Here is a 20702-nt window from a genome sequence, read left to right on the forward strand (position 1 = left end):
GATACAAAAAATTAGCTGGGCATGGTGGCGCGTGCCTGTAATCCCAGCTACTCAAGAGGCTGAGGCAGGAGAATTGCCTGAACCTAGGAGGCGGAGGTTGCGGTGAGCCGAGATCGCGCCATTGCACTCCAGCCTGGGTAACAAGAGCGAAACTCCGTCTCAAAAAAAAAAAAAAAAAAAGCCGGGCGCGGTGGCTCAAGCCTGTAATCCCAGCACTTTGGGAGGCTGAGGCGGGTGGATCATGAGGTCGAGAGATCGAGACCATCCTGGTCAACATAGTGAAACCCCGTCTCTACTAAAAATACAAAAAACTAGCTGGGCGTGGTGGCGCGTGCCTGTAATCCCAGCTACTCAGGAGGCTGAGGCAGGAGAATTGCCTGAGCCCAGGAGGCGGAGGTTGCGGTGAGCCGAGATCACGCCATTGCACTCCAGCCTGGGTAACAAGAGCGAAACTCCGTCTCAAAAAAAAAAAAAAAAAAAAAAAAAAAAAAAAGTTTGAGACCTGCCTGGTGAATCCCTATTTCTACAAAAAAAAAAAAAAAAAAAAAAAAGAGAGAATTAGCTGGGCGTGGTGGGACCCTGTAATCTCATCTACTCAGGAAGCAGAGGCAGTAGAATCGCTTGAACTGGAAAGGTGGAGGTTGCAGTGAGCTGAGATCACGGCATTGCACTCCAGCCTGGGTGACAAGAGCGAAACTCCATTTCAAAAAAAAAAAAGAAAAGAAAAAAGGAAAAGAGCGCTTAGGGAGGCCGAGGTGGGAGGATCACCTGAGGTCAAGAGTTCAAGACCTGCCTGGCCAACATTATGAAACCCCGTGTCTACAGAAGAAAAAAAAAAAAAAGCAAAAATTAGCCAGGTGTGGTGGGACGCGCCTGTAATCCCAGCTACTCGAGAGGCTGAGGCAGGAGAATCGCTTGACCCCGGGAGGAGGAGGTTTCGGTGTGCTGGGATCGCGCCACTGCACTCCTGCCTGGGCGACAGAGCAAGACTCCGTCTCAAAAAGAAAAAAAGGAAAGAAAAGGGCCAGGCGCGGTGACTCACGCCTCTAATCCCAGCACTTTGGGAGGCCTAACCAGGTGGATCACCTGAGGTCAGGAGTTCAAAACCAGTCCGGCCCACATGGAGAAACCCCGACTCTACTAAAAACACAAAAAATTAGCCGGGCATGGTGGCGCGCCCTTGTAATCCCATCTACTCAGGAGGCTGAGGCAGGAGAACCGTTTGCACCAGAAGGCAGAGGTTGTAGTGAGCCGAGTTAGCGCCACTGCCCTCCAGCCTGGGCGACAAGAGCAAAACTACGTCTCAACAACAACAACAAAAATCCACTTGTACCTGCTGCTAATCAGTGTATATTCAAGACAACTTGACTCTATGCTCCTGGTTTGCAATCCTCAAGCTCGGCCCAAATAAACTCTGCCTGCATTAATTTTGCCCCCCATCTTCTTCCTTTTAGGTCGACATATCCATATCTGAGATCTAGAGTCATCTTCGGGCTTCCTCGCCTCCCGTTTTCCCCCAGGCTTTTCTGCGCTTTCTAAAGCGGCCCGGTAGAGTCCTGCATTTCCACATTCCACAGAGGTGTTTTCGTTCTGTGGCCCCGGGCCGTGCCACACAAGCTCTGGGCCGGCGCCTGGGCGGTCTCCAGCCTTAGCCTGGAAGGAGCTGGGCAACGGAGCTACACAGCCCAGATCCCAGGCCCCAAGCGTTGTAGCTCAGGAAAAGGAAGCCGGCCGGGGCTCCAGCCTGCAAGCTCCACCGCCCCGCAACGTTGGGCTGTGAGACCTGACAACGCCGGAACCCGGCGCCGGGAGCGTGCGCGCGGCGGAGCCGAAAGGCTAACGTACCGCCCTGCCGCGAGACCGGCGTAGAGGCGGAAATTGAAGGGACTGACGCAGACGGGGGAAGTTTGCCTCGACGACACTTTCCTGTCTGCGACTCCTCCCCCGCCAGAGGGGCTAGGCTCCGGGATTCAAGATGGAGTCGCTGAGTCGGGCTGGGCAGGAGATGAGCCTGGCGGCCCTGAAGCAACACGACCCCTACATCACCAGCATCGCAGACCTCACGGGCCAGGTCGCTCTGTACACCTTCTGCCCCAAGGCCAACCAGTGGGTAAGTGCCGCCTGGCCTCTGAGGACGCCCACCTGGCCGCTGCCGCCTCTTAAAGGGCCCGCGCGGGTTGCTGTGGGGTTGGGGGCAAAGCAAGAGGCCAGGGCGGCGGAGTCGAGGCCAGGGACTGACGAAGAGCCGAACCAGAGCCTGAGGTGTCGGGTCCTCCTGGGATTGGGGGATAGGAGTGAGAGAAGTGGCTCGAGACATCCCAAGGAAAAGCCGATGGAGGGGAGGATTGGAGCAGGATCAGTCCCGTGGTGTCGGGTCTGGGGACGTGGGCGACCTGCCTTCTTTGCAGTCACATTGGGGGTTAAGAGACCGGTGGGGTCGGAAAGGTGCCTAAAAGCTTGTGTTTGAGGCTTTGCGGATTATTAGATAAATTATATGTACATGATCTATAAAATAAACACTCCTCCTCTCCCGCCAGCAAACGTAAATGAGAGCCCCTTTCGCAGAGGTCATTTGGATTTAAAGCTTAAAATCCAATTAGTTTCGATTCTTGGAAGAGAGGCGGGTGGGGTGGGTCCGGCTTTAATCGAACTACACAGAGTTTCGGAAAAAAATTCAAGGCATTTAGGAAAAGGGCTTCCATGTTCACTGGATCCCTGAAGACCTTTTTACAGGCAAGAGAGACCCTGTAAATGTGTTTTGTTCCACCTATGATGCTGGTGATGTCATTTCTGAATGCTCCCCTCAGACTCAGTACTTTTTGGCTGAGAGGGTCCGAAAAGTTACATTTAGTCTATTCACTGACTCTTTTTAGCCCCTGCTTGAAGCTTTGTTACTTGTTTAAATAGCATAATTTCCTACTTTCTTGTAATTGATCCTTCCTAATAAACTCATTCAGTTAAACAGCCTCTACACTTAGAAGACAATCCGTAGATGTTTGTTGGGTCGAATTCACCAATGGCTGGAGTTCACATTTCAATAAGATATGAAATCCTTAAACTTTGACTCTGGAAGATGATCGTAGTATGTCGTTTACCCTATAATACAGATGCCTAGATTATATTTATTTATCACTAATTTTTTGAAAATCATTTGGCATTTATAAAACAGTTAATTCCGATCAAGAGAGTTTTTTTTTTTTTTTTCTCTCTTTTTTTGAGACGGAGTTTCGCCCTTGTTACCCAGGCTGGAGTGCAATGGCGCGATCTCGGCTCACCGCAACCTCCGCCTCCTGGGCTCAGGCAATTCTCCTGCCTCAGCCTCCTGAGTAGCTGGGATTACAGGCACGCGCCACCATGCCCAGCTAATTTTTTGCACTTTTAGTAGAGACGGGGTTTCACCATGTTGACCAGGATGGTCTCGATCTCTCGACCTCGTAATCCACCCGCCTCGGCCTCCCAAAGTGCTGGGATTACAGGCTTGAGCCACCACGCCCGGCCCAAGAGAGTTTTTATAATCACATTGTTTATCTTTCCTTTGCCTCCTGGAAGAGAAGGAGGTACAGGAGGCGACAAAGAATAAAATTGTAGATTTTTTTGAATTGTAGCTATTTTAGACATTGCCTTAGTTTGAAATTTTTATGAATCTTTTTCTTTTCTTGGCCTATATATAAATTTGTGAAATATAGATTGCAGACAAATGGTGAAGACTTGAGGCTAGGACTTTTTATTAAAAAGTTTTTCCAGTTTTTCACAAAGGCTTTCAACATTTTAAAATTTTATGTTGCGGAATTCTGTTTTAAATATGAAATACAAGCTATGATAACCTGAATTGAAAAATAAGCTGCTACTGTTTATAAGGATCCTGGCACATACAGCACAACAAAATCTTTTCTCTATTTATTATTTTACAATGAGTTGTAACTTTGCATTTTGGTTTTTGGTGGGCAAATTTTCTTTTACTGTAAGACAGTTGATTACCAGTGTCTTACAGAATAACCTAACATTTTAAAGGTAAGAAAAAGCCTCTGAATCCTTAGGAAGGAAAATAATGATATTTAAGCTAGGGTAGTACTTCTGGAAGAAATCAAGATGATCAATTTTCTAAATTTTTAAATCCCAACAAATTCAATATGATATGACTAACATTTAAAATTTTAGTAGTATGTTGATTACAGTAAAATATTTAGGTCCATTGTAGGCTGTAAATTGCAGGTTAAGGTTATTTATTTTTTAAAAAAACATTGAACTGTGGTTAAAACCTAAATACACTCTAAAGGCCTAAAGGCCTCCAATAATTATGCTGAGGCAAGGTATACTTTCAGTATTCATGATTTTTTAGTAAGTTCTAAAAATAACAAGCTGATTCTGTTTGGTAGTAATTCTTAACCACAAAATCTGCTAGTTGCAAAAATGTACCAAAACTTCCCAGTGATGAGACAAAGTATCCTATAAGAAAATTTTTCTTTCTTTCTTTCTTTCTTTTTTTGTTTTTGAGACAGAGTCTTGCTCTGTTGCCAGGCTGGAGTGCAATGGCATGATCCCAGCTCACTGCAACCTCTGCCTTCCAGGTTCAGGCGATTCTTCTGCCTCAGCCTCCCAGGTAGCTGGGACTACAGGCATGTGCCACCATGCCTGCCTAATTTTTTTGTGGTTTTTTTGTTTGTTTGTTTTTGTTTTTGTTTTTTTGAGATGGATTCTGTCCCCAGGCTGGGGTGCAATGGCGCCATCTCAGTTCACTGCAATCTCCAACTCCCTGATTCAAGCGATTCTCCTGCCTCTGCCTACCGAGTAGCTGGGATTACAGGCACGCGCCACCATGCCCTGCCAATTTTTGTGTTTTTAGTATTGATGGGGTTTCACCGTGTTGACCAGAGTGGTTCCGATCTCCTGACCTCATGATCCGCCCACCTCTGTGTCCCAAAGTGGTAGGATTACAGGTGTGAGCCACTGCGCCTGGCCCCTTTCTTTCTTTTTTTAAAATTAACTTGTATAAACTTTAAAAAAGAAGAAATTGCAGTATACAGGAACTTAGCTTTAAAGAAATCTGGCTAAAACATTTTAGCTTTAAAAAGTGAAGGTTTATTCTATGATTTTTCTCCTTTACTAATTAAAAAAAAATGCTGCAGATACAGACATGTTGCTGGATTAAACAATCCATATGCTTATATATGTATCAGTAGCACTGAAAGGATACATTAGAAATGGTAACCACAATTTGTAGAATGAGAGGGAGACTTTACCTCAAAAGTGGTTAATTTTATAATAAATGAAATGAAACAAGTAGATCTTAAACATGACGCATCACTTCTCCATTGGGACTATTTGGGGTTGGATTATGGGGAAAAAAAAACTAATTGACTCATTGTCTATCATAGGAGAAGACTGATATAGAAGGGACCTTATTTGTATATCGAAGGTAAGTTTTTAAAATACGTATATTTGTTTTTAACAGTCTAATGGTGAACAATGTCAAACAGTTCAATTCTGTTGTACATTTGTCTTTGGAACCTTTCTGCTAGTCCCCTTCAAGTTTTTATCCTAGCTTTCTAGCTGTGAAATCTTAACCAAGTTCTTTCTTTTCTCTGAGCCTTTCTGTGATTCAAAATAAACTGAACTAGAATTTATATAAGCAGCCTAGCAAAGCAATTTCAAATGATTGAGTCTAAAACAGATGCCTGCCTCTCTCCCCTTTCCCCCATATTAGAAAAAAAGACATGTATTTGGGGAAAAGAATACATAGACTAGCTCTATAAAATAATGTAGTTGAGAAGTCGATCCCTCTGTTCTTTGGTCATGGGCAGTTTTCTTCTGTGCCTGGTTCTGTCCTCTTTCCCAACCCCCAGAAGTTCTAGATTATGTGCCGTATCTTGTTTGAGAGTTCTTTAGAAAGCTTGGATTATTCTTGATAGCATATTTTTTGTTTTCAACTTCTTCAAAAACTGATTAACTTTGTTTTTAAGATAATCACATCTTAAATGTGATTGATTTGCACATTGCAACTTTTTTGTTACGCAGCTTTTGGGCCCTAAAGACAACTGACAGTATATGATAGTCATGGGGTACTTGGCTTTCCGGGATATTCCTCTAAGGTCTTACTGTGACAGGGGCAGGTTCCTTCCCTCGTTTTCTAAAGCTTAGGGAGTCGGTAGGAGTTATTACTGACATCTGGTCTTTTCCCTTTTTTTTTTTTTTTTTTTTTGTATTAAGTTACCTTTTACAGATTGCCTTTCTTCATTGATGCTAATTTAAAAGAATTTGTCAAATAGTCTTCTAAATTTTGATACAAAGCTTTGAGATCTTGTCTAAACTCCCTCATTTTTTTCTTCTTTTAAGTATAATTCTTTGATATTTGTACACCAAGCTCTTCTTTCTTAGACACTTTGTTCCCTGCTATTCATCTTTCTCCTTTTAAATAGGCAGGGATCTTTACCCTCCTCTCTTTATTGCTCTTCATTAGCAATACAAATCTCTAGAAACTCTGTTATTAGAATCTTGGTTTCTATGACATTTGGAAAAATTACTTTACTGGCTTCATTGTTATAGTACAGAAGCACTGATTGTAGAAAGTGGGAGATTTAGTGTAGTGAGTGGATGGATTTAATACAATTCGCGGAGGCTTATATGGTACTGATTCTAATTAAAGGAGACCGAAGAAACTTTGTTTGGAAAATGTGAGACTATTTTGTATACCTTGGATAAAGGTATACCTGGATGTCCGAATATCACTTTGCAAAGATTTCTTCATATAGAAGAAGCCTGGATTTGGAGTCAAAAACCTGAAACTGAATCCTAGTTACATTATTTGTGTGACCTCAGGCACAGGCCTTAATCATTCAAAGCTTGTCTCCTAATCTATAGAATAGTGTTCTGTTATTTCTCCATGTATATCCTAGATAAACAAATGAAAATCTGTGAAGTGTTAGGTACATGTGAAGAGTATCTAAGGGATCATGTACTGAATCCCTCTGATACGGGAACCAAGGATGTTTCCTATTGTAGGATTCAAGGCATTTTCCATCTAACTCAGGGAGCACTATGTAAAGATCAATTTGGTGCAAGAAAAGCCATTATTGTAATAATGGGCAGTCATTATAGCCAATCCAATTGAATTGATATTTCATTCAGCAGTGGTGTGTCTATCTTGGGAAATATGTGTGAAAAACTTAAGACAAGCCGGGCGCGGTGGCTCAAGCCTGTAATCCCAGCACTTTGGGAGGCCGAGGCGGGTGGATCACGAGGTCGAGAGATCGAGACCATCCTGGTCAACATGGTGAAACCCCGTCTCTACTAAAAGTGCAAAAAATTAGCTGGGCATGGTGGCGCGTGCCTGTAATCCCAGCTACTCAGGAGGCTGAGGCAGGAGAATTGCCTGAACCCAGGAGGCGGAGGTTGCGGTGAGCCGAGATCGCGCCATTGCACTCCAGCCTGGGTAACAAGGGCGAAACTCAGTCTCAGAAAAAAAAATAAATAAATAAAAATAAAAAAAAATAAAAATAAAAAATAAAAAAATTTAAAAAAAAAAAAAAGAAAGAAAAACTTAAGACAAAAGCTTCATTTGCATGGGGCCTACATCCTAGTGGGGAGAGGACAATAAATATTAAAAATAAGTGGTATGGATAAAAGAGGAAGATTAGAGACATTGAGCTTGGGAACATTAAAAAGGGTAGTTCATGTAGGCCTCATTAAGAAGATGATATCTGAACAAAAGCTTGTAGGAGATGAGATAGCTGTGCAGATTCTGGAGCAGTGATGCAGGCAGAGGTCTTTAGGTAGAAGTACACATGTAGAGAGAGTGGCAAGGAGCCCAGTGTGGCCAGAGAGGAGGAGCTGGGGAAGAGCCATAGGAAACGAAGTCAGAGAAGGGAGTATCTCAAGTGGAACCTTGGTGGCCTCAATAAAGACTTCGGCCTTTACTCTGAGAAACTGTCTTTGGAGACTTCTCATCAGAAGAGGAGTATGATATGACTTAATTGTTTTGTTTCCAGGTTTAAGTGCTGATAATATTGTATAGTGTTCTAACTTATTTATTCTTTTTTGAGATGAAAATAAAGTACATAGTAGATAACATTTCTACAGATTAAATGGTAACTAAGTATTTTTTTTTCTTTTATTAAATCTAAGGTCAGCTTCCCCTTATCATGGTTTTACCATTGTGAATCGACTAAATATGCACAATCTAGTTGAACCAGTGAATAAAGATTTGGAATTTCAGCTCCATGAACCATTTCTTCTGTATAGAAATGCAAGCTGTAAGTATATCTGTTTTATTGTGATTATTACATTTAAAATTGAGTGACCTTAGTTTCTATCAATCCATTATTTAGGAAGTTTCAAATTACAAAACAAAATATGGTCTATACTTTATAAATGAGTCTGTTAGGAAGATCAGACCTTTTTTTTTTTTTTTTTTTTTTTTTTGAGACGGAGTTTCACTCTTGTTACCCAGGCTGGAGTGCAATGGCGCGATCTCGGCTCACCGCAACCTCCGCCTCCTGGGTTCAGGCAATTCTCCTGCCTCAGCCTCCTGAGTAGCTGGGATTACAGGCACACGCCACCATGCCCAGCTAATTTTTTTGTATTTTTAGTAGAGACGGGGTTTCACCATGTTGACCAGGATGGTCTCGATCTCTTGACCTCGTGATCCACCCGCCTCGGCCTCCCAAAGTGCTGGGATTACAGGCCTGAGCCACCGCGCCCGGCTGATCAGACCTTTTAAACTGGGCTCTGAGGCCAGGTGTGGTGGCTCACACCTGTAGTCCTAGCACTTTGGGAGGCTGAGGAGGGCAGATCACCTGAGGTCAGAAGTTCAAGACCAGCCTGGCCAATGTGGTAAAACCCCCTCTCTACTAAAAAATATAAAAATTAGCTGGGTGTGGTGCTGCACGCCTGTAGTCCTAGTTACTTGGGAGGCTGAGCCAAGAGAATCGCTTGAACCCTGGAGGTAGAGGTTGCAGTGAGCTGAGATCTTACCTTTACACTCCAGCCTGGGTGACGGAGCAAGACTCCATCTCAAAAAAAAAAAAAGATAAATAAAATTAAAAAATAAAAAAAGAGATTCAGAGACGCAAAACAGATACTCTGAATCTCTCTGGAGAGTTAGGATTACAACTCTTCTTCTGCTTTCTAGTCCAGGGTTCTTTCAGGCATTTTTACAGTCTCTAGTAATGATTGGATGCATTCAGCAAAGCTAGACTGGCCTTCCTAAGAAAGTACAGTAAGAAAAAATATATTTGTTTCCAGTATTTTAGTATGGATATTGAAAGTATGGGTGTTTGAGGACAAATTGTTTGACATTGACTATAGTGATCAAAATTAGTTGTGGTAACAATGATTGTGCTCTAATTATCATCTTAAGGATATTGTTGGAGAAATGTTGCTTCTGACTTAAAAAGTTAAAGTTAAAGTGTTTGAATTTCACTTGGCCAGGAGGCAATTGTTCTGGGTGGAGGATGTCTTCAGTATAAAATAGAAAAAGTTACTAGAAATTATATACCTCTTAATTCCCTGAATGAGAAGTAACAAGGACTATTTTAAAGCTAGTAATCCCCAAGTTCTTTTCCATAGCTCATTTTTAAGTATAAGTGAAACAGGATCTATCTTTAGACTTTACAGTAAACTATTTTTCCAAGTAATTAACTCTCGGATTTTAAATTCTGTGGACATATTAGACATGCTTTATAATAGCTGTAAGTTCAGATGGATTTATTTAAACTAATATTAACAATGTAATTATTTCAGATTGCTCTTTTATTTGTACTGAATATTCCATTAAAGGGAAAGCTCGGCTGGGCATGGTGGCTCACACCTGTAATCCCAGCACTTTGGGACGCCAAGGCAAGTGGATTGCTTGAGCCCAGGAGTTCAAGATCAGTCTGGGCAACATGTGGAAACTCTGTCTCCACAAAAAAATAGAAAAATTAGCTGAGCGTGGTGGCACACACTTGTAGTCCCAGCTACCCAGGAGGCTGAGGTGGGAGGATCACTTGAACCCAGGAGGTCGAGGCTGCAGTGAGCCATGATTGCGCCTCTGCACTCCGGCCTGGGCAACACAGCAAGACCCTGTCTCAAAAAATGAAAAGAGGATGGGAGAAATTCTGCAAAGCAATACAGATCCAGTTTTGTTTTGTTTTGTTTTAAGTGAAATAGGCTTAATTCTGTTCTTTACTACCTGGAAACTTAATCTAGCCATCACTCCTAAGTGGTTTGATTGTTAGTCAGTAGAGAAAATTATCTGAACTCACTTACCACTTAGCATAAACCTGAGGTGAATTGTATTTTATTTCTTTCACAAGGCAAAAGGCCTGTGAAATTGAAAGTGTGACATAACACAAATATAATTCAACCATGAGTAACCAGAAGCTAACTAATCAGAACTTGAGTTGTCTGAAAATATTTTTATAATTCATATGTGGAAGAAATGAGGGCAAATTATAAGAAAACAAGCTAATACTAGGTTTTATTTTCTAAAAGTCAAGCAGATATCCAGAGAGTAACCTGGGGTCACCATTAACATGTCAGTATTTTATAACTTTAACTCTACTGTAGTATCATAGTAAATTGTTATAATGAGACCTAAAATTATCAAGAGTATTTATTATGTTAATTAGAACATTCTTGGGGAGAAAGTGAACTAATGCATTTTACGTTAGAAAATTTTCAACTGATTGAAACAAAAGTTTTCTTAGTTGAACTCACTTAAGGTCATTTCACTAGGGAAAGTATGTAAAGAAATAGCTGTATTGAGGAGAAGTGAGTGATAAGACAGCAGAAAATAATCTTGTGAGTGTTAAGGCCTCTGTTGAGTGTGTGTTTTGTCCACAAAGTCTTAAAAGTAGAAAATAGTCTTGCCAGGTCAGCAAGCAATTAAGTTGTTTAGGGATTTGTTCTTTAAGTAAAAAGTTAGTTAGTATCTGATTATGCATATAGGTAATTATACCTGATTCTGTAGCTGCTCTTCTGCCATTCTCTTGTGGGAAATACCACCAAGACACCTGACCCATTTAACTCAAATTACACCTTCAAATCCAACTTCTTTCATTCAAATTAATTTTTGGAGTTAATGTACTAGAATAGTGAACCATAACTTCTTTTCAGTTCTAAGTTATTTGTTTTATTTGTTTTTAAAAGTTTTTCTTTATACAACATGTCTACCTACACCCACCCTACCCCTCAAGAAAAAGATAAAATCTTTTTTTTTTTTTTTTTTTAAATTTCTAAAGATAAAATCATAACAAAGAAAATGCATACACTGACTAAGGACTTAGGTTTGGTGAGTCTCTTAAATATTTGTGGAGTGGTGGTGGTTTTCAAAAGACAGGGTCTCACTATGTTGCCCAGGCTGTTCTTAAATTTCTGGGCTCAAGCAATCCTCCTGCCTTGGCCTCCCAAAGTACTGGCATGAGCCACCATGTCCAAGCTCTCGAATCTTTTGGAAATGATATTTTTATTCTGTGCAAGGGCCTTTTCGCAGCCACAAGACCCCAGTGGGACTGCAGTGAGGAATGGAGAGTTTATAAATTCTGGAGTTATTGAGTGGTAGTGGTATTTCTAGCACCTTATTTCTGATCCTCAACTTACAGATTGAGAAAACAAGAGGCACAGAGTTTAGGCACCTGCTCAAGATTTGCAAAGGTAGTAAATGACAGATGAAGAATTCAAGAGTAGGTCTTCTAGGCTTCAAGGCTAATGTTCTTTCCACTCTACCGTAACAATAAAATTACTTCTTCAGTCCATATTCTAGAGCAGTGCTATCCACTAGAACTTTGCAGTCAGGTAAAATGATAGTTCTGTATAAGCACTGTCCAATATAGTAGCCTGAAATGAGGCTAGTGCAAATGCAGAACACTTCTTTGTAGTTTATTTTAATTTAATCAGTTTGGATTTACATGGCTGTATGTGCTGGCAGCTGTATTCTGAAGAGTGGAAGTCTAAAGCGTGACTTCATGTTCTCACATACTCTTCATTGCGCCATACCTTAATCAAACAACTACTTGGGAAGCTTTGGATTAGATTTTTATGCCTCCTATTTAGTCATTTCATTTTGAAACTTACAAATGATTTCTAGATACAAAAGCTGCAGAATATATCCCTGAGGGTGGCTTTGCCATGGTAACACTCTTTTGGCATGGAATTTAGTTTGCAGATAAGAATTCTGCTCTGGGCTTTGCCATTTTACTGACTACCACCTTGGCTAAATCATTTAAACCACTGATTTGACCTATTTATCTTAAAAGGCCATCATAAAAGTAAGATATTTTGTTAGGCATTTACAAATAGAAAATATCGTAGACTGTGGCTTCATCCTACACTCAACAAATGATCTCATTAGTGAACAAGTCCTAGGGACGGCAGTGTTATCCAAGTTCTCTTATAATGCAGGCCTGTGATATGCTTCTTCCTATCCCTTCTGATAGCACCATGCACAAGCTGCAGACTCTTTGTTTCTCTTAACAAGTATTATTTTCAAATGTTGTAAGGCCATTACTAGAAAGGCTGAGGTGTACATTAGAAAATATACGTATATTGCCGGGCGCGGTGGCTCAAGCCTGTAATCCCAGCACTTTGGGAGGCCGAGGCGGGTGGATCACGAGGTCGAGAGATCGAGACCATCCTGGTCAACATGGTGAAACCTCGTCTCTACTAAAAATACAAAAAACTAGCTGGGCGTGGTGGCGCGTGCCTGTAATCCCAGCTACTTAGGAGGCTGAGGCAGGAGAATTGCCTGAGCCCAGGAGGCGGAGGTTGCGGTGAGCCGAGATCGCGCCATTGCACTCCAGCCTGGGTAACAAGAGCGAAACTCCGTCTCAAAAAAAAAAAAAAAAAAGAAAATATACATATATTAAAAATGGGAAGTCTTGGCCAGGCATGGTGGCTCACACCTGTCATCCCAGTGCTTTGGGAGGCTGAGGCGGGTGGATCACCTGAGGTCAGGAGTTCAAGACCAATCTGTCCAATGTGGTGAAACCCTGTCTCTGCTGAAAATACCAAAAAAATTCGCCAGGCGTGGTGGTGCGTGCCTGTAGTCCCAGCTACATGGACTGAGGTAAGAGAACTGCTTGAACCTGGGCAGCTGAGGTTGCAGCGAGCCGAGAGCATGCCGGTGCACTCCAGCTTGGGAGACAGAGTGAGACTCCATCTCAATTTTAAAAATAAATAAAATAAAATTGGATTTTGGGTTAGAAGGAACATGTCTTTCTGAAAAATAACCATGGACCTTTCCTCATAAAAATTTAAGGTTCAAGCTGTACCATTCATTTGGTATCATTTCTTACCCAGGTCGAGAAATTATCAGCTGGTCTAGGGCGCCTGGGAGAAGCAAATGCAGAACCCTTCTGACAAGATACCTCCTTAGTACAGGTTGCCCAGGAATATCAGATATGTCTCATGGTCTAAAATTACTAAATATACAAGGAAATACTCCGCAGTGAATGAAAGGTAGCATACAACAAACAGCAGGATTATGTAGCCCTCCCCAAAGACTTTAGTTAATGGAAACTAGAGACTCTAATGGATGTAACTACCAGATAGAGATTATAAAATAAAATAAAAAGAAAGAACAGCAAATGTAAGAAAAGAATGAAGTCTGGGCATGGTGGCTCACGCCTGTAATTTCAACACTTTGGAAGAATGAGGCAGGTGGATCAACTGAGGTCAGGAGTTTGAGACCAGCCTGGTCAACACGGTAAAACCCCATCTCTACTAAAAATACAAAAAAAAAAAAAAATTAGCCTGGTGTGGTGATGGGCACCTGTAATCCCAGCTACTCAGGAGGCTGAGGCAGAGAATTGCTTGAACCCTGGAGGTGGAGGTTGCAGTGAGCCAAGATCTCCACTGCACTCCAACCTGGGCAACAAAGCGAGATTCCATCTCAAAAAAATACCTGCCACTCTCAGTGATGAAAATTTTGTCTAGTTCTGCTACTGACATTAAGTGATGATAAAGTATGTCTGAGGAGAAAAAGGAAAATCCTACTTCTAGTGATTAGAGAATTTGCATTTTTTTCAAGTATGTATTAGAAGTTTGTAAAAATTACCACATATAGGCCATTCAGCCAAAGAAGTTACGGAAGAAAATAGGGAAATCTGAGTAAAGTTGAAGGAAAATAATAGAGTAGAAATTAATTTTGGAAAGTAGAAATTTCAATAGAATAGAGCAGATCGACAAAACAAAAGACTTCTCTATAACATGATCCAGCAACAACCATAAAAAGAACAAGGGGAGGCACAATATGCAGTATTGGGAATAAAAATACAGATGTGTTGCAACTAAAGCCAGAGAACGCAGCGTTTTTAAAAACAAGCCACGGTGAAGAATTCTTGCCTATAAATTTAAAACTTGGATGATTAAGACAGTTTCCTAGAAAAACACAGTTTAATAAAAATTACTTAGGAATACATAGATTCAAATGGACTCATAAATAAAATAATTGGGCCGGGCGCAGTGGCTCAAGCCTGTAATCCCAGCACTTTGGGAGGCCAAGGCGGGTGGATCACGAGGTCAAGAGATCGAGACCATCCTGGTCAACATGGTGAAACCCCGTCTCTACTAAAAATACAAAAAATAAGCTGTACATGGTGGTGCGTGCCTATAATCCCAGCTACTCAGGAGGCTGAGGCAGGAGAATTGCCTGAACCCAGGAGGCAGAGGTTGTGGTGAGCCGAGATCGTGCCATTGCACTCCAGCCTGGGTAACAAGTGAAACTCCGTCTCAAAAAAAAAAAAATAAAATAAAATAAAATAAAATAATTGGGCCAACAAACTAAAAACCTCTCCCATCACATCTAAAGAAAATGCTGAGAAGAGTGTTCTATTCAGTAAATGGTACTAGGACAGTTAGTTCTCCATAGAGACCAGCCTCTGAAAAGGCAGCTATAGGGTTCATACCCATTTGTTCTAATCTTCAAGGGCAACTTGTCTCCACTCTTCTGTGATGAAGAAATCATGCTTATGTGATTCACTACTCCCTCAGCATGGCGGTGAGCAACATGCCTCCCTATTATACATACCTGCTACAAGCAACATACTTCACTATTAGGTTGGTGCAAAAGTAATTGTGGTTTTTGCAGTTAAAGTAATGGCAAGAACCACAAATATTTTGCACCAACCCAATATATACCTGCTCCAAGCAGCACACCTCACTGAGTAATACTTCTCTTAGAAGATGTTTTTCCCCTGAGACCAGTATCAAAGGTCTTTTGATTTTCACTGTGGGCACCTCTTAAAAGTAGTAATGGGGAATCTTTTTAAAATATCTGTATGCTTATTGATCAATTGATTGCAAAATGCCCCAAGAATATTCTCTAAATGTGTTCTGAGCAATTTTTTAAGAATCTAAACCTGGCATGTGAATCAATAACAAAGTACAGTCATGAGTTACTTAACAATGGGGATATGTCCTAAGAGATACATCATTAGGCGATTTTGTTGTGTGAATATCATAGAATGTACTTACACAATGTAATAACTATTTGACATAACTATTGACAACCTCACTGTTAGGTTGGTGCAAAAGTAATTGTGGTTTTTGCAGTTAATGTCAAGAACCACAAATATTTTGCACCAACCCAATACATACCTGCTCCAAGCAGCATACCTCACTGAGTAATACGTCTATTAGAAGATGTTTTTCCCCAAGACCAGTGTCAAAGGTCTTTTGATTTTCACTGTGATTTCAACCTCAATGACATAAATTTCACCGTGATTTCAACCTAAATGACATAACTTAAACACCTAGAATATGTGGTATTGCTTTAAGGTTACAAACCCATATGACGTGTTACTGTACTGAATATGATAGGCAGTTGTAACATGTTGATAAAAATTTGTACATCTAAATATATCTTAAGAGAAAATGTACAGTGAAAATGTGGTATTATAACCTTAAGGGACCACTGTTATGTATGCAGTCTGTCACTGACTAAAGCATCATTTGTGGCGCATGACTTGTAAAAGCAAACAGAACTGATTTTTCTCTTTCTTACAGCTAGACAGTCTACAGTATAACCTGGTTCATTGAAAGTATTAATAATATAGGTTTGGCCAGGTGTGGTGGCTCACGCCTATAATCCTCAGCACTTTGAGAGGCCGAGACGGGTGGATCACAAGGTCAAGAAATTGAGACCATCCTGGTCAACATGGTGAAACCCCGTCTCTACTAAAAATACCAAAAAAAAAGAAAAATTAGCTGGGCATGGTGGCGCACGCCCTGTAGTCCCAGCTACTCGGGGGGCTGAGGCAGGAGAATTGCTTGAACCCAGGAGACGGAGGTTGCACTCCAGCCTGGGTAACAAGAGCGAAACTCCGTCTCAAAAATAATAATAATAATAATATGTTTGTGGTACCATCAAGCTCTATAAAATTAGTTCTGGCATTTAATGATTTTCTTTAGCAAAAACTGTTTCAATATTGCGTTTTACTTTGTTTTTAACCAAGGTGATAATTTAACTCAGATAACTACCTTAATTCAGTGACATTTATTGAATTTGTCATTTGTCAGGCACTTTACCAGCTGCTATACCAGACAGATTAAAACTATTGTGCACTTTTAAAGAATTTTATTTATTTTTTAATCCTTAGGTTCTATTGTATTTTCTTTGAAAATTATAAGTTGAAGTTACTAAAGTGCATTAGAGCTTCCTGTGTCAGAACTCTGCCTTCTTGGTAAGGATCAAGATCCTTTTTTTTTTTTTTTTTTTTTTTTTTTTTTTCTGAGAAATGGCCTCACTCTGTTGCCCAGGCTATAGCGCTCAAATGATCCTCCCTTCTCAGCCCCTGCCCTGAGTAGCTAGGACTGTAGGTATAAAGTACCATGCCAGGTAAATTTTTTTCTTTTAAATAGAGATAGCGTCTCTACAAATTTTTTGTGGTGATAGGGTCTTGCTATGTTGACCAACCTGGTCTCCAACTCCTGGCCTCAAGTGATCTTCCTACCTCAGCCTCCCAAAGTGCTAGGATTAGATTAACCACTGCACCCAGCTGGATCAGGATACTTAATGAAATATGCTACTACATTAAGCCCACAGCTATGCACATTTATTCTGAAAACAACCTCCTGTGGATTAATGATAAAAATTAATGATTTAAGATCTGTGATTTGGCTGGGCGCGGTGGCTCAAGCCTGTAATCCCAGCACTTTGGGAGGCCGAGGCGGGTGGATCACGAGGTCAAGAGATCGAGACCATCCTGGTCAACACGGTGAAACCCTGTCTCTACTAAAAATACAAAAAATTAGCTGGGCATGGTGGCGCGTGCCTATAATCCCAGCTACTCAGGAGGCTGAGGCAGGAGAATTGCCTGAACTCAGGAGGCGGAGGTTGCGGTGAGCCGAGATCGTGCCATTGCACTCCAGCCTGGGTAACAAGAGCGAAACTCCGTCTCAAAAAAAAAAAAGGATCTGTGATTTGAGAGTTATTGGTTGTAAATTTGAATGACTGGGCTAGTAATAGTGAGAATCTGATCTACCAGAGAGACAGCAAGGGCATGTACATATTTTTTCTTAGTCATTTTCAGCAGCAGTACTCATCCATTGTTTGGAAAGAGTATATAGTCCTGATTTTCTCTTCCAAAACCCAACCTTATTCTCTCCATAGACCAGTGTAAAATGGTAGTTTTAACCAAAAACAATGATCATTTCACTTTATGTGCATGTTAAATACGGCATTTTTTTACTGGAAGGTAATCATTTAAGAACAGGTTTCCATGTTTTCTTCACGCAACACCCTAAGGCATGTGTCTCCCACTTAATGCCACTTTTTGTATTTTTTAATGTTTTCTATAAATCCAAAAGCAGTTTTGGGAAAATGAACAAAGCGCATTTCAGTTTTTCAAAAGAACACAGATATATCCTGTATTTTATTTTACCTTGACAGGTTTAAACAATTAAAAGTTTGTGGTTTGTATGAAACACTTTCAAAGTGGTCATATGTGAGTAAAAGCTAGTCTGAAATTTCCTTAAAAAAGCATTAATGTCATATAGCTACTAGTCTAGTATGTTGCTCTTTAGTCTGCTTAGCCAAAAAATATAATTACCTAGTAAGTATAATTTGAAATGTTAAATGTTACTGCTATTTAATATTTTTAAGAACTTACCTTCAAAAGCCAGAGAGAAGTACCCCTTCATTTCTGCTTCACTTATCACTTTTCCTTTATATCGGGCATCAATCTCTTGATACAGAGCGTTTTTAATTAAAATTAGATCACTAGAAAAAGTAGGGAGATTCATTTCCATAGTGTTGAAAATGCCGCTGCCAAATGGAAAGTTTTAGTAGAAGAAATGCTGCAGTATGTGCTTTTTTTGTCTCTCTGCTTGTCCTTTCTCAGTTCAAGGGCAAGACTCAGAACAGTAGAGATGGTAGGTGGCTGTTGGCATGTGGAGCAAATCTTCAGACTTTTAAAGCACAGCACAAGAAATTTCCTTAGAAGATAAGTTTATCATTTGTCCTGTCAAAAGATGTGAGTTCTACCTCCAAACTGAAAGAGGAATTCATAAACAACAAGAAAATTTCCGTGGTTCATTCTTTGAGATCTTTGAATTCAGTGCAGTACTTCTTTCTTAGTCTGAAGAAAGACAGGCAGTCTTCCACCATCAGCTGCGCACTGCTGTGGTTGGTATGATTCTGTAATCAGTGAAGGAGAAAGAGTCTGTGGCAACTGCATTAGTCTGGCCTTCTGGACCAAGATAAGGAAAGAGCCTTGCTGTTGCCACATTTGTAGATTGAAGAGGTAAAAACACCACAAAAACATAGGGGGACGTAAGACACAGTGGCTGAGTCTGACTCAGTTCAAATGTTTTAAAAATACATATATTGCTTTCTGTCTCATTGTAGGCACTGCTTAGTATTCTGATAGAGCCTCTACCAAGTGCCTTCTTCTTAACTTTGCAAATCCATGTACGTTTCAGAATTTCCAAAGCAGGTTATTTTCTTTTTTTTTTTTTCTTTTTTTTTTTTTGAGACGGAGTTTCACTCTTGTTACCCAGGCTGGAGTGCAATGGCACGATCTCGGCTCACCGCAACCTCCGCCTCCTGGGTTCAAGCAATTCTCCTGCCTCAGCCTCCTGAGTAGCTGGGATTACAGGCATGTGCCACCATGCCCAGCTAATTTTTTGTATTTTTAGTAGAGAGGGGGTTTCACCATGTTGACCAGGATGGTCTCGGTCTCTCGACCTCGTGATCCACCCGCCTCAGCCTCTCAAAGTGCTGGGATTACAGGCCTGAGCCACCGCGCCCGGCCTAAAGCAGGTTATTTTCGTTATGATTCACTAATTACTGGTTTTTCCCCCCTCAGGTAGTGTTGTCAGATAAAAGCCCTTTTTATCTCTTTTTTATTGTGTTCTTAATTGTAAAGATTTGTAAAGTTAACAATTTATCCCTTTTAGATAATTATCATGTCAAGTATTCAATACTTTTCATGTGTTTTTTTCTTTTGAGAACTCATAAGGGAAATCATTATTTATACCTAAGTGCCAAAATGATGTTAATGTGTAATATGTATGTTTTCACCTTGTGTTAAATGGTGAAGTTACCTGTGTATATCAAAATTGAAACACAGAGTAGCCACTAGTCTAAGAAGATGGAAGCTCCTCTGGAGTGTGCAGAATAAACCTCCAGACTGGGCCTTTCGGATTCAGTGCCCTGGAGGATCCAAGCAGGTCTGAGTTACTTACAAAATTACTGTTTCCAGGCATGCTCAGCTTTTTCTCTCCCCTCCCCTCCCCTCCCCTCCCCTCATCTTTTTGAGGTGGAGTCTTGCTCTGTTGCCCAGGCTGGAGTGCACTGGTACTGTCTCGACTCAACTGTAACCTCTGCCTCCCAGGCTCAAGTGATTATTTTGCCTCAGCCTCCCGAGTAGCTGGGATTACAGGCACATGCTACCAAGCCTGACTAATTTTTTGTATTTGTTTTTTTTTTTTTTTTTTGAGACGGAGTTTCGCTCTTGTTACCCAGGCTGGAGTGCAATGGCGCGATCTCGGCTCACCGCAACCTCCGCCTCCTGGGCTCAGGCAATTCTCCTGCCTCAGCCTCCTGAGTAGCTGGGATTACAGGCACGCACCACCACGCCCAGCTAGTTTTTTGTATTTTTAGTAGAGACGGGGTTTCACTATGTTGACCAGGATGGTCTCAATCTCTCGACCTCGTGATCCACCCGCCTCGGCCTCCCAAAGTGCTGGGATTACAGGCTTGAGCCACCGCGCCCGGCCAATTTTTTGTATTTTTAATAGAGACAAGGTTTCACTACATTGGCCTGGCTGGGCTCGAACTCCTGGCCTCAAGTGATCCTGCTGCCTCAGCCTCCCAAAGTGCTGGGATTACAAGCCTGAGCCACGGCACCCAGCCAGCTTTTTCTTTTTAATAAAAGGAAAGCACAGGCTAAGCATTTGCTACCAACATTTATAAGTCAGCATATTTTATCCATCCATACCTGGATTTCTGATTTTTCTTGTGACAAAATGACGTATGTGGCCACACAGCACTTGGATTTCTGCAAGTACTACAGTCAGCCAGAATTGTAGGTAAGACACATTCATCACTGATCCTGCCACACCGTGAGATCTCTTATACTCCACGAGCATTTGTGCTTACAACCCTGCTGAGGATGATCGATTAGCAAATTGGTAGAAAGATATGTAGAAGAGTAGAAGTTAGGGAAAGGAGAGAGAAAAAGTTCCTCCCTCGTTTTTCCTTACTTAACACCCCATCTGACCTA

At 41.2% G+C, this 20702-nt stretch overlaps 1 protein-coding gene and 1 non-coding gene across 2 annotated transcripts in view; both read left to right on the plus strand.

Moving 5' to 3' along the window:
• The first annotated feature begins 1917 nt into the window (after positions 1 to 1917).
• Positions 1918 to 20702, plus strand: part of DCP1A (decapping mRNA 1A) — a 53721-nt gene continuing 34936 nt past the window's right edge. The window contains exons 1-3 of the mRNA XM_039477423.2: positions 1918 to 2110; positions 5376 to 5416; positions 8122 to 8249. Coding sequence (XP_039333357.1) covers positions 1976 to 2110; positions 5376 to 5416; positions 8122 to 8249 — 304 coding nt within the window. The 5' untranslated portion in view covers positions 1918 to 1975. The remainder of the gene's footprint in view (positions 2111 to 5375; positions 5417 to 8121; positions 8250 to 20702) is intronic.
• On the plus strand, positions 13887 to 13955 carry LOC120367257 (small nucleolar RNA SNORD38). Its single transcript, XR_005581675.1, has one exon. It is a non-coding gene; the product is annotated as a small nucleolar RNA SNORD38 (small nucleolar RNA).

Source organism: Saimiri boliviensis, chromosome 8 (assembly GCF_048565385.1).
Source record: "Saimiri boliviensis isolate mSaiBol1 chromosome 8, mSaiBol1.pri, whole genome shotgun sequence".
Lineage (NCBI taxonomy): Eukaryota > Metazoa > Chordata > Mammalia > Primates > Cebidae > Saimiri > Saimiri boliviensis.